The sequence below is a fragment of the Tinamus guttatus genome, unplaced genomic scaffold, assembly GCF_059628265.1.
Source record: "Tinamus guttatus ecotype Peru unplaced genomic scaffold, ASM5962826v1 Tinamus_guttatus_pri_ptg000182l, whole genome shotgun sequence".
NCBI lineage: Eukaryota > Metazoa > Chordata > Aves > Tinamiformes > Tinamidae > Tinamus > Tinamus guttatus.
Window position 1 is genome coordinate 232,056 of NW_028288716.1, and position 14,830 is coordinate 246,885.

At 38.6% G+C, this 14,830-nt stretch overlaps 1 protein-coding gene across 1 annotated transcript; it reads left to right on the forward strand.

Moving 5' to 3' along the window:
- The first annotated feature begins 7,093 nt into the window (after positions 1 to 7,093).
- SYCE3 (synaptonemal complex central element protein 3) lies at positions 7,094 to 9,332 on the forward strand. Its single transcript, XM_010228215.2, has 3 exons — positions 7,094 to 7,129; positions 7,930 to 8,038; positions 9,169 to 9,332. Exons 2-3 carry the CDS (start codon positions 7,930 to 7,932, stop codon positions 9,330 to 9,332), a joined length of 273 nt encoding a protein of 90 aa, XP_010226517.1. The 5' UTR covers positions 7,094 to 7,129.
- Positions 9,333 to 14,830: the final 5,498 nt, after the last annotated feature.

Here is a 14,830-nt window from a genome sequence, read left to right on the forward strand (position 1 = left end):
CTTTATAGGATATTGTCTTCGTCTTACCAACTTTGCCCCTGGTTTTACTTCCACTCTTACCACTTCTGCCAATTCTGCTTTTCCAGGTTTCTCGGTTGCCCAGACTAAAGGGTTCACTGCACTCACGATGTCCAAGAAAGAAGCTTGAACTTGCTTTTCCTTATCCTCAGTGTCTTTCATCTCTGCAACATATATATGCTTCCCAAGGAATATTTAGTGGAATGTGTACTTGAACCTTGGTTTGCTCAAAAGTTATCTGTGCTCCAAATTTATTTATCAAGTCCCATCAGCAGCAAGGGGCAATCTGGCATATATAAACACTCATGTGTGAATATCTTATTCCCAAATTCGCATTTTATTGGTTGAAAAGGGCGTGACCTCTGACTTCTCATGGCACCAATTACTGACATAGAGAATTTACTCATTGGTCCTTTACAATTATTTAATATCAAACATGTTGCTCAAGTATCTACTACAAATTTAATTACTTAATTTCCTAGCTTGACTGACCCCAGGGGTTCGGCTGGGGCATCCAGTTTCTCAACTCCTGGTCCCCATCAATCTGAATCCTCTCTACAGATGGCGGTTCCCAGTTCTCTGATTGCCACATTGGACACTCTTTATCTCAGTGCCCCTTCTGCAAATTGCACATCGATCTCTCTCTAGCGAAATTCTATTCCCTGGATTGCCTCCTGTTCTGTTTTTTTATCCTTGTTCCCACAGAAAATTTCTTTCCCAAGAGGATGTTTGTGCCTAACTAAATGCAGCTGCCAAGACTGCAACATCCAGTCATAGAATCATTAAGGTTAGAGGGGACCTTCTCAGATCATCTAGACCAACCCCCCTGCACACGCAGGGTCACCTACAGCATGTTACAGAGGATTGTGTCCAAGTGGGTTTTGAATATCTCCAGAGAAGGAGATTCCACAATCTCTCTTGGCAACCTATTCCAAGGCTCTGTCACCCTCATTGTCAAGAAATTATATTGTGTCAAGACAGGTACTATCTAGATCAAGACAACCAGAAACCTGAACAATTTATTCTGTGTTAGTTCAATTTAGAATTTTCACTGGATATTTGGTGCAATCACAGGTATATCGTTAGCTTTTTTTTTAATATTTTCTTCTGCACACTTTTAAATTCACTCCATGAAGTTCTTGGATATTCATTTATCTTTTTTGTTTACTTTCAAAAATATATGCTCTCCTTGCCTGGGCCTATTTTAATCTTTCAACTATTATTCTGATTTTCTTCTTACTGAGCTGAAACTCTTTGATCTGAATCTTTTTGTTTGTTTGTTTACACAGATCCTAGAACTTTCCTTTTCCTTAGGACACCTATTTTATCAGATTCTTGTAAGAGATTGTTTTGGATTGTGTTTGTCTCGACATTGTTGCTGTACCATTTAGGACTTCTTGACCTAGGCATCCCATCTATCAGCTCGAGGTGTTTTATCTTTATACAATTTATGCCTTGACATTCTGTCTCTGGGAGAACTGGGATACCTCCACACAATTTACGACTCCTTGGCTTTGGCATCCCCTCTCTGGGAAGACTGGGATATCTCCATACAATTTACGACAGCCCCAGGTGTTTTACCTCCATCAGCACGAGACCTACACAATGCTCAGCAGTGTCTACAGAGCGGCGCTTGTACTGGAAGAGGAGCACCAGAGCACACAGAAGTGGGGCAGACTCTTCAATAACAGGGATGTAAGAGGACTGCAGATCTGCGTGGCCCGCCTTGTCCCCCCGACCTTGGTGTGCAGCTTGTTCCCTTGTGTGCGGCTTCTTTCAGGGTGCACGGCTTGTTTCCCTGAACATCACCTACCCTGTGTTGTGTGCGAATCATCACCTGCACCGAGGCATCTGTACCTGCACCAAAGCAGAGCTAACAACACTTAGTTGGACTAGTGGTGGTAATTATAATCTTGCTGCATCTCTCCTGATGATTTCTTGCTTTTCTTTATTTTCTCTTCTTCTCTCTGCCCTGTTGCGCTTATGAGAATAAAGCTTACAAGCATGTATGGCATTTGACCCCGTTTGTGTCTTAATCTCGCTTTTGAGATCGTATCGAAACCTCCCCTGACAGTGGATTGGGGCAATCCTCCATTACGAAGCAAATCAATAAGACTCGACACCTTATTTAAGAAAAACAGTCTGAAGTAGTTAGGATTGTAATAATAATAATAATAAAAGGTAAGTAACAAGCATAATACTAGCCCATTCTTCTTTCGGAATGTTAAGAACTAAGGTAATAGTTCCAGTTCAGCTCCAAATTTCAAAGCCATTTTGAATAACTCCTTAGCTTTCCTCCATTGCTAAGAATTAACATTTCTGAAACAAATCTTCTCAAAACAAAGGAGTGAATGGAAGCAATAACAGGCTGTGACGATCTCTGCATATGAGATTTTTAAAAGGTATTTGTTCTTCTGAAGGGACTTCAGAGAAAGGAAACAGGGTTTCCACTATGCAGATTTGGAGAGATGGAAAATCTTTTGTTGTGGCAGGAGATTAATATGAATCAATCCAGGTACAAAGCCTTAAGGGCAAAGCTCAATGCTTTACTAGATTCAGATCTATTATTACCTATCTATTCAGATATTACATGGTTACCAGTGGACTGCAGCAATGATGGTAGTCAGCCTTTCTTTGATCAACAGCTGAATCCAAAGCTTCTTGGGCAAGCTAAGTGCACGACGAAGATGGCAGTAACTAAGCGGAAGCTGCTACCCATATGGGATATATATAGCAATGGGATATATATATATACTGTAAAACTTGAGCAAATGCTACATGCAAACTAGTGCTATGTGACTATTGGCAAATGGGGTGTCAATACACAGTCATTCCTTTGGTGATAGTGCCAAGTTAGTGAGCCCTGGGATCTGCCCATCCCTGACCACTTATTGCCACTCTGTTGAGCAGAATACTCAAGTTTGTATATTCACCAATAAGGGGATTTCCCCACAGTCTGGCTGAAGAGCAGGACACGGGAGGGGGGAGACTGAGCAGAGCCATGAGTGAGCGGGACAAAAGAGCAGATGCCAAGAGTTGGGGGCCTTTACAAATAGGGGAATTCCCCCACATTCTTCAGCAAGGGAGACAAAGGAGTCAGGTGACCTTAGGTGAGAACAGATGGCAGGAGGCAGGAGTTTAGTATAGGCAGGCCGGGAAGGCTGTAACTTCTGAGTACCTTGGCCAATGGGGAAAAGGAGAGGGCATCCCTCTGTCGGGAAATTAGGATAGAAGGGAGGCTGCGCCCTCCAGCAATTTGAGAGACCCCACAGGGATATGCCAGGTGCACTCTCCCCTTATTTGAATAAAGTTTTAGGACTCCTCTGTCTCCTTTTTGGAGATTCAGTTCTTGACAGCGAGATTTTCCACACACTGTACATATTTGCCAATATAATGAGCACTAGGTTAAAAAAAAAAAAAAGTGTAATTGAACTTTCAGACATGTTCCTTCACTACTCTGATCTGCCACCCCAGTAATTCTGACATACTGTGAGGCAATGTGGGGATAGGAATAAGTAACCAAAAGTGAGGGCTGCTTAAACCAGTTCGAGATCCAATACTGAATATGAGCATGATTCTGCAATGTAACTGTGCTGAATTAAGTGCTTACCATGGCCAAAAGAGGTCTCCTCTCTCTCTTCCCATTCCTCCTTGTTCTGCTCCCAGATGAGCAACTGATCATAAAGTAGATTGATTTAAATCACTATGCCAGCAGAAGAATATTCACCTTTGTTTTCCCTCTGTAAACTCCTGCCATTTTAGTGAGTGGTATCAGTGTGCCAAGACAATTAAAGCACGTGTTGAATTTAGCTAAAGGAGGAGCTCTGTAAATGCTTGTGCTGAAAAATGGATTGGGAAGCTGTCCTGCCCTAAAATCAACCATCCTCTTTTGCAAGTTACACAGGGCTTACTTTCTTAGCAGCTTTAATTTATGCTATTTAAATTGCTAGGATGTAAGAGTCAAAAAGTCTTAGTTAGAGATGTAATTGTGAATACTGGAAAGAAACAGAAATACAAGGTTTTATACACCTATAATAAACAATGGAATACTGGGCTGGAGAACTGTAAGCATGGAAACTGCCTACCATGCTCAGAAAAGCAAAATGTTGTGTATATTCACTGTTAATAAACAGTTTTATTTTTAACATCAGTTCTCATTGTCAAGGCAAATTTGTAAATTCATCAGTAATGATTAGTTGTTCTGGCTAAAGGAATGGCTGAATAAGTTAAGTACTGTGCAAATAAAGGCTAGGATTAATTGGGATCTTTATTAGACCATTTAAAACATATTTTGTAGGAGCTGTTGTGGAAATTAATCAAGTTAACTTCTCCAGAAGTCTCCAGAGACTCCCTGACTCACATAATTTTATTATGAAAATATCCTTAGAGCTGTTTTCCATTATTTGTGAGAAAATACAACTACAGATAGATAAAACACTGCTGAACAGTTATTCACTTCAATCTAGCATATCGTCTGGCTGACAAAAGGCAAAACAAACTCTTTAACCATGATAATTTCTATAGAATTTCTTACAACAGAAGAACCATATTCTCAGGCTTTTCCAGACACCACATACTTAAACTCTTTATCTCCAGAGCATATGCAATACATGTAGCTATACAAACCATTCAGTAGCCTCAACAGTGTGCATCTAGCACTGAGAGCACCAAACATTCAGCCTTGTGGCCTATGTGATTACTGTTAATAAATGTGTTAATTTTGTAGTTCAATCTCCAGAAAGTCAGCAAACATAAAGGAACCACTGAACCAGAAAAAACACATTTCAGAAGAAAGGATTCCCCTCCTAAATGTTATTGAGGTATTCTCATCTCTTACAGTAATTTAGAGGTAGTAAGATCTCAGACATCCCAGTGTAAGATTTAAAACATGAATACAAACATGGCTCATGGACAGTGACTGACTTTTGGGTCAACCTAAATCCAATCAGAGAGGAAAGAAAGGTTTAGTATTTGTTCCCTTGTTTCTACAAACAAGTCATTCATTCCTGCATGGCTGAGAATCAGAATAGGGTCAAAACAGAATAGAAACAGAACAGAACAGAAACAGAAGGGATAAATCACATGGCTTCACTCAAAAAGAATCAGAGGCGCCTCTTCAAAGGGGGAAACCCTAGAAAGGTTGTCCATAGAGACATTACGAGAGATAGAAAATATATCTTATCAAAGGTGATAAGATTATTATATAAAAAGATTACATTTGATATGAATAGAACTACTCTATTTAATAAAGCTATTTTTTTAATTTTAAATTCACACCATCACATCACTGTGTCCAAAAGGCTATTAGAGAAAATAAATAAATAAACAAATCAGAACATGTTGAAACAAAACAGGTCTGCTGATTTCACTGGAAATAGTTTTGGGCCCATTTATTAATATGCAGCACCATGGTGGCTGCTAAACTATTGGAATTATATATGTTCTAAGATAAGTAATATATAAACACACAATGTTTGCTGTCTAGATTTACACAGACTAGTATAGCAGCACTAAACTGCAACAATACCAAAATTAAGAACCTCCTGATCGCATATAAACATGTGTATGAGCAGGCAGCATCCTGAAGATACTTTATTGATACAGATTAAAATTACTGTGGTCCATCAAGTCTAACATTAGAGGGTTCCTAGGGAAGTGAAAGACTATAACAAATATAAATTGGTACTGTTCTTAGTACTTTCTCTATCTGCTAGTAATCTATGACTCAAGAATTTCTTTACGCAAATAAAACTGTTTTTCATGTGTTGAAGGATTTTGCTCAACTGCTTTTTACACTTTTAAAATTTATTAATACAATATGAAATGATAAATTCTATGGCATTAATGGAACTTGTGTGAATAAATACTTCGTTTTGTTTGTTTAGAATAAAAAATCCCTAAAGTAGCTTCTTGTTCTACTGGTTTGGCAATGAGGTGGGTGGTGATAACAAAATGTGAATAACATTTTTTTTGTGTACTTTGAAAATAAGCATTTATTAAAACATTTTCCTATTTATAGTGGAAAAAGACTTTCAATGATTGTTTGCAGATGAAAATGCAATACAAGAGAGAAATCAGACAGCTTAAGGTTTGGATATTCAGCTGGAATGGGGGTTGATTCAAGACTTGAGCATCCAGAGAAAGACTTGAGTCTTGATCTTCTATATGCCATTAGATATGTCAAATCAGCCAGCTTTTGACAAACTTTGAGTCTTGCTTCTCAGTCATTAGAAAATTTCGCACTCTCCTCTGACTAGCACTGCAAGCATCTTCTCTGATATTTTTCAAAGATAAAAATAACACAGAAGGAGTTACGAACCTGGGCAGAAAAAGAAGTAGATGCACAAAGTACTGAACTTTCCTAACGTCAGACTTTGGGCAGGAGACTTAACTTCCAGGTTTAAATTTTCACAAGAGTTTCCAAAATTACAGTACTTGCAGTGCAACTTATGTTGTCATTGCAACATAAATTGTAAGTTTACATCACAAGTCAAACAGCCACAGTCAGGAAAGAAACTTGTAGTGATAAAGAATTAGCACCACCCACACAGGGCAAAGAAGAAATCCTTTAAGCACGTCTTATCAGAACACCTGTATTTAACGCTCTTCACTTAGAATTTTAGAATAATTAAATTACAGTAATACAAAACACAAACATGAAATCAGATGTGTAGGACTCCGGGGACAGTGAAAGAAAGATCAAAAAGGTAAAGGCACTAACCTTTGGTTTTCCAGCTTCCTGAGAAAGGTAATTATTTATGGGACATGCAGGGCATGATACACTATCGAGGAAGTAGAAGACGCTATCTGCTAGAAAACCACAGCAGGAGCCGGGTGAGCTGAGCTGTATTGCAGGCCTGAACCCCCTGTGGAGAAGAAAGGGGGCTCGGCCCCAACCCCAAGGCCTGTGCGCCGGGGATCGCGTGTTGCCAGGCACAAGCCCGAGCGGGCAGCCTCCAGCGTGCTGGCGCTTCGTTGCTTCTGCGCCTGTTCCGTAACGTGACTCCTCGCCAGCCACAGCTCGTGAGGCAAGTTTTTTCAGCACCGCCTCCGCTTCCAAACAGAATTTCTTTCCCGTTCCCTCCTTTCGGCCGCCTAACTTCTTACCGAAGTGAAGATGAAACATAGAACTAATCGGCTACGTAAATTCGGAGACAGAGCACTGACAAAAGGACGGTTACAAGATACAATTTTGAGGTGCACTGTTCCCGGCCGCTCCTGCTGTTCTCCCTTTTTGTCTCATGGGAGGCCGCGGGCACATAGGCGGAGGAGAGGGTAGAGGAGGGAAGATAATGCGCTCGGGCACCTCAAGCACGGTAGGTTGGGGGCGGGGTCGGAGCGGAAGGAAGGGAACAGTTGACTTTGGCGGGAAACGGGGAGGCTGAGTCGCTCGCAAGCGTCGCCCGGCATAGAGGTTTGGTGTTTGGTGGGAGTGCTGAGGTTGCGGCAGAGGTTGTGGAGTAAGGCAGCGCAACTGGTGAAAGCAGGGAAAAAGATCTCTCGAGGGTGGAAGGGAAGAAACAAAGTCAGAGGCTGTGGTCTCTGACTAAGCACCACGTGAAGGTTGCTCCCCCTCAAGCCTTTTAGACTCAGGATTAGGTTGTAAATAAAAGGTGCAGAGATCACCTATTGTCAGCTGTCCTCTTCTGTCAGTGCATCACAAGGAAGCATGCCTGAGTAAAGGTTGTGAGCAAGCCTCTGGTACAAAGGCTGACATGAGGGTTCTGAAACTTTAATTGCAGCTGGGGCCCAATTTTATTTGCCCCTATGTTGAAATCTCAATTAATTTACATAAGTTCAGAAATTCAGTACCTTATATTAAAATTTATCAGAATATTACTTTCCCTCATCTGTGAAAATCAACTCACTTCAGTGGAAAACACTAGTATGAAATCCTTGTTTTCCTTGTAGATGGCCAAATCAGAACCTTGGGAAAAAAACTATGATTCTATGGTAAAGATGGTGGAAGACCTGAACAAGGACTTAGAAAAACTTCTGGAAGAAATGGAAAAACTATCAGGTATTGTTTTTTACTGAGAATGATATGGATTTGTCTACTGTAAGTTGGAAGACACTGGAGCTTTACTAGGTATATTTATTACTGTCAATATGGCTGTGTGATAGAAATGGCATCTTAAATGGAAAAAAGCCTGTGATCAACTAATATCTAATGTTCTCAAGTGAGGGAAAGTGTACAAATAATCTAGAAGTTTTAAGTGAGGAAGTAGAACTAATATTAAGGCATTTAATTTACAGTGATTAAAATGTAACATATAAAACAAAATTTACTTTGGAAAAATGGCAAAATGAATTTTCAGGTCAGTGTATGACATGTTTGTGTTTGACTAGAACACATTTATATATTTAAGTGTATGACTAGAATAAAGTTTTCCCTGCAAATTTACTCTTAGTTCTTTATGTATGGAGAACTACAGCAATTCTCTCAGAAACTGTGTGCAGCAACCAAGAAATTAATACTGAAATTAAGAATTAAACTGTGCAATTAACTACAACAAATGAGTACTTTTGAGAAAATTACTCCATTTACATCAGATTTTATCTCAATTTATGGTAGAACAAAAAAGGAAAATACAAAGCAATTGCTAAAATTACCTGCTTTGCTCTGTCAGGTAGATACTCATTTTTTTTCAGACTATATCTCATGATTTAGCTTGTTCTTTAAATCCTCAAGCACTTTGTTGTGGCCTTCTAGTTTTCCTTTCCTTGTCTAACACTAGTCTTCTGCTTGTCCCAGGTCTTGAAACAAAATTCTTTGATTTGTTTCATTTATTTTAAAAGTCTCTACCATCCTTCTTTTTAATTGCCTGTTTTGTTGTAATTTTCAGGTAATGGTGTCTGTCTCCCATTTCTAATGTGTATCAGCAATAAGCATATTTCATTCTGAAGCATTTTGAGATATTTCTAAAAATAATAATGGACATCCATTTTTTAAAAAAGATATTACTACTGTGGGCTAGTGAGCTATTGTCCACTAGTATAGCAGGCCTGCTCAGACATAAGTTTGAACTGTTTATCATTAATGCCCTTTTAACATCTATTGAATCTACTTTTTTTTTTTTTTTTTTTTTTTTTTTTAAGGCTACATTGTTGGTTTGGCAGTATTTATTGAGTTTTTGTTTGTTTTTGTAGTGCAGGCAACCTGGATGGCATATGACATGGTAGTAATGCGTACAAACCCAGACCTGGCCACCTCTATGAGGCGACTGGAAGATGCCTTTCTGAATTGCAAAGACGAGATGGAGAAAAAGTGGCAAGAGGTGCTAAGGGAATCTAAAGGTGAAGAGCAAAAGTGAAAGGCCACAAACTACAGAATATGATTTTATGGAGAGAAAACGTCTGGCAATATTTTCAGTCCTCAAATCTCTGTGCTTTACCACACTTCCTTTCCAAGTCTTGGAAAACTATTTTTTTTTTTTTTCCTCTCTCTCTCCTATATAACCACTGAGGCAAAAGGGTACCTTAAATTTCTTCCTCATCAAGAAGCATGTAAGCAGTAGGCTACTAACCCTAAGCCACCAATTTATTTTCTTGGATAGGTACCAAAACTGACATTCTAGGTCTGCCCTCCGTGAAAGAGCAGAATGAGTTCAGAGAAGGAATGTTAGGGAATACCTGTGAAGTATTTTAATGTGTCACCCTTTTTCTTACTCCTGAAAGTTTTCATTCCAGCTAGGTTTCACATGAAGAATGTTAACACTTAATTGTGGTAAGCAGCAGCGACAGACTTGGAATGAAGAGCTAAATTTGCTGTTGGGACTACAGCATATGTTTTGCCTAGATACTCTAGGCAAAGATGCTGGATGAATAGACCATGTCCATCTCTTTCTTTCCTAGACTTTCTTCTCAGTCACATAATGTGACAGAGAAGAGGCAGGGGGAATGTATGAGGGTAGGAGCAGCATATATTCCTTGAAATACTGTATGGAAGGATGATTATACTTATTCTTTATTTTTTTTAAAAAAAGAATACAGGTTTAGTTGTGGGGGCAGGTAGGAGTAAGGTAGTTACACTGAGAATCAACACATGGTGTTGTTTCCATGCATCTCACTACCTAATTAAACATCAAGTGCTTGCTAGGTGCTTTAGCCTTGCAACAGAAATCAAGAGAGCCTCCACTAAAATAAATTAGCTTCCTGGAAGAGGGGCTATGCAAGAAATTTTCAATAACAAAGTCATCTGGAACAACATCTCCATCTACTGCTAACATAACCTAAAAGCATAATAGTAACTGGGATTGCTGGGTTGATCTGTTTATAAAAATCCTCCATACTGGATGATTAACAAGAAGTGCCAGTAGCTATTTAACTTCATGTTCACCTAATGAACATTGCTTTTGGATCTGTTCTGCAGTTATCTAGAGCTGTTTCCTGAACTGTAGTTAAAGGAAAACTTTTTTTTTTTTTTTGTACAACAGCTACGAAAGCAAGAGAAGGTAGCAGGGGTGCACTGCCAGTGATTGCCAAATACAGACTGTGGAAGGTAGTCTGTTTCTTTAGGTACAGATTGCTTATTAAGTCTTACAGTAAGATGTTAAGAAAGTCATGGATCAGTTGAGTGTACCTTTTTCTTTATGCAGAAAGCTAGAGACACGGGAATGTGCATTCACTCTGATTCAGTTGGCATGGATAAATAGATTAAATATCTTATTTGCACAGGTGGAGAGCAGCTTTAAGAAAGAAGTGTGCAAAGCTCAGTCCTGAGTTCAAGAACTGGATTACTTCAACTACTGAGAACAGATGATCTGATGTTTAATATCAGAATACTTTGGCAGTTCTTTTAAGAGCAAAATCCATAGATCCTAATTATATTTAAGCTACCTGCAAGGCAAGAGGTTGATACCAAATAATGGAAACCCCCCAGAGCCAGCAAACGAAGCCCTAAATTAGCAGACCTAAAAAGGCTAGCTTCAGTTCTTGATTACAGCTGCTATTCAAGCTATCTTACACAGATTATAGAGTGAATTCATGCTCACTAGCTGTTTTACATGTTGACTGACAAATTATTTCAAAACTACAGTGCAGATCAGCATAATGATTTTGGAAAGGCTATGGAAAGAGGATTGAGCATCTAATGCTTATCTTAATGCTAATATATGTAAGATAGGCAAAAGTAGAGTTTTAAAAATGAAGTGGGTAAACATTGGTCCCCTTAAGCTCTCTCCTTCAAGGTGAGATTCAGTTATCACCAGTATTCTGTCACTAACAGTTTTTTTTTCTAATGTTGCCTGCTCTGCTTATGCACTATTGTAAAACGCAATTTTTAAAATATCACATTTAAAATTCTTACAGTATACATAATACTTTGCATATAGCATACACTATTGTATAAATACATTTGAAGTAAGCTAATAGGATATCTTCTCTTTTTTTTTTCCTGCTTCTGTAACTTTTTTCTACCTTATTTTCCTTGGTTTGTTCCTAAAATTCTGAGTTTGGATCACTGAAGTTACACCCTCACAGAGGCAGGAAGGTTGCAAGGCAGGAAGGTGACAGTTTTACACATGGACAAAGCTCTGCTGATAACTGGAAGATACTCTGAATTTTTAGAAAGTCAAGTAGTGAATAGTTTAAATAAGACACATGGTATTTCCCCTTTCTAGGGAGCCAGACTCAGTATTTGGAGGGTATAGTTTCATGTAAAGATCATTTGTATTTGAAATGCAGTCTCAAGGTTATGAATTGCTTAGCTCTCCAGCTCTAATAGCACTAGTTATTTATAATAGCACTGCATTATGAAAAATATTTTAAGGAATACTTGTGAGATTTAAACATCAAGAATGGGCAAGAGAACTTCAGGTTAATGGACAAAAATTATATAAGTAACATGCTTCTAACACACAACTTGCTAGACTGACATAATGCACAAAAACACACAGAACAGATCTTTTAACCTGTAGAAAAGAAACATAAGACTACTACAGGGTACTGCACAAACTTTATTTTGATTTTTACCAGTTGACTTATGTTACTTTGTATCATAACCCAAGCTAGTCAAACTTCTAACTTCACTGTTCTTTTAACATGTAAAGTAAGTGTCAGGTTATCTGACACACTCTAATGTAAGCTGCATATTGGAGCTCATATTGTATTTGCCATATCTCAACTTTTAACTTGCAAATATTTGTTGAGAACAGACCTTTTTATACTACAAACACATACTTTATGAACAATCCCTTTTAGGAACCCATGTAAAAGGCTAATTAATTTTAAGGACCTAGTAAATTGCAACTTCCATGGAATTGATAAGTCACAAGTCCAGACTAATAAATTTTGAGGAATAATACATTTCAACAGTAGTCATGAAATGAAATTTGAAGCTCTGAAGTAGGCAAACTACTCTGTAGGTCTTTCCCCAAAGATTTTAAAACCTTAAGATACTAATGCTGATGAGATGATGATAAAATGAATAATTCTCTGCCTCCATGTCTTAAATACAGCTGCACTTCACTATTTTAAGTAGCATAAAATGAAGAGTTCAAGCTGGCACTTCTGACAACTTCATAAACCTTCCTATTCCCCCTGCTAGAGGAGCACAAACATTCCACCCACTGCTTGACTGGTCTTTATGCAATGAGACTCTTCTCCCTTCCCCTCTCCATTCTTCCCTTCCCCACTAAGTATGCATGAACATCTCAAAGAGGGTACTTTCTTACTACAAACTCAGTGATGCTGAAGGCTAGAAGCTTGCCTTCAAACTAACAGACAAAATAGCTATGTCTGATTCTGAAGTTAGACTCAGAAACTGGGATTTCTAAACAAAGCCACACTTACAAGCAACTGTATTGAACTTATGAACTTAAATAGCCTTTCATCTTCATCACAAGTTTCCTGGGATCTGCAAATTAAGGGTTTGAAGAGCACTATTGCAGAGTCATTATGGTCATTACAACTGTTGCTATCCAGGTCACATGCAAGTTCATTCTGTTTTTCCACTACAGATCTTGATTATGCACCACCAAACTGCAAGCATGAAATCATGCATTTGGCATGCCCTGCCAACTGTGAACTCAAATTCTATTTTACAAACCCTTTATTGTCAGTTTTTTTGAACCTGCAGTCAGAAAGCCTGTGTCACTTCCATTTGTGTACAATCATCCCCTGGAAGTAGACAAGAAGGGATGCACGCGAACCCAGTATTGTTCAGTGTAGAAGTTTACAAAGTATTTCTGTATCTTGTCATCATATACTGGTTACTTTACAAATCCTTCTAGGAAGCCCTCTAAAGAAGAAAACTAAGCACTCAAAGATTGCCCGAGACAAATAAGCAATAGTATTGTAGGTACGCAAGCACAACATTCTAAATAGTTGACTCATTACTAAGTACCAATTTTTATTTTCTTTCAGCTAAAGCTCAGCTTGCAGAAAGGAACAAGTAGCCTAGTAGGGTGCAACCAGTCTTTGTGCCCCATCTGAGACATCTAAGGACTAGCTTTAGTATGTACTTTAAGCCTGCTAAAAGTTCAGCCTAAATTTTCGTAGGCAGGAGTTTAGGTAAGGGAGTATTATCTCAATTGTACGCTCTATGCAAAGTTTCCTTTTCTGTTAGCAAAAAAGAAGTTACTTGAAATAAAACTAGAGAAATAAGAAGTTTCCTAATGTCTCCCTCAATTTCACCTTTCATAGAGTAAAGATAACTAGTTACAGGTGTATTCATCACACACTGAATCTATCTGATCAATGGCATTTTTGCAGCAATTAAAAGGACAGGAGAGGGAGAAAGCGACCAACAATCAAGTAGTACACTGGATTTGGAGTAACATAAGCAGAAGATATCCTAATCAACAAAACAGGGCTAAAATAGAAATATCCCAAGCAGATGTACATAATTAAGGATACCTACGGAATCACATTATGGGGAAACCCTCATGTCTTTCTTATGATGTCAGCACACCAGGGTGCCTCGCTGAAGTGACTGTACATTGATGCATCAAGGATGTGAAACGAATAGGAACAATTAGTAGACTGTATACAATTATAGGGCTATAAATTCACTGGGATTATGCATATATGGTGGGACAGCTCACACATCTGGTTGAGTATCACACTATCAGATCCTAATCTAGATCCTAGCAGATCTGGTGCAGAAACTTAGTAGTGTTACAACAGTTTCTATAAGTGCACTTTCAGAAGTGTTGTACAAGTGATCCACTGCTACAATAACAGGTTGTTACATAGGCTAGTGTCATAATGAATTCAGAAGTTTGTAGCAGAGTCAGAAGCATTCTCCTTCTATTACAGAGTTCTGCAGTTTTCACTTCACACCTTATTAAAATTTCCTAATTCACTTCCAAAGCAATCAGGAACTCCCTGACACAACTAGCAATAGGCAATGCAGCTCATGCACTCCTTTGTTTCCTACCAGCAGTTGACAAAAACAGGATTCAAGGGAATAGGAGAATATCATTCCTTACCATGGCTGGAAACTAAAAAGAAACTATGGAAGGAAATGCTTTGCTCTGGAGCCTCTCCTTCCCCCACTTAGTATTTCTTCAGGAGTGATATGAGTGTGGTATGCAGAAAAGCTGATGTGACTTGTGATAAAGCAAACAGTGTGCAAGAACAGGGAAACCAGAAGAGACAGGTAGAGCGCTTTATGAATCTCTCTACTCTCATATGTATTTACAGTTATATGGTGCTACTCCATACCAAGATGGCTTATATAAGACTTATTCAGTAAAGGCTGGGTAGAAAATCAGGTAGCTAAGAAAAGGAAAAAGTGTTTTAGGAAAAACTAATAAATATGAAATCCAAGACTTAGATAACAGCAACTGGTAAGAAACTACAAGAGAAG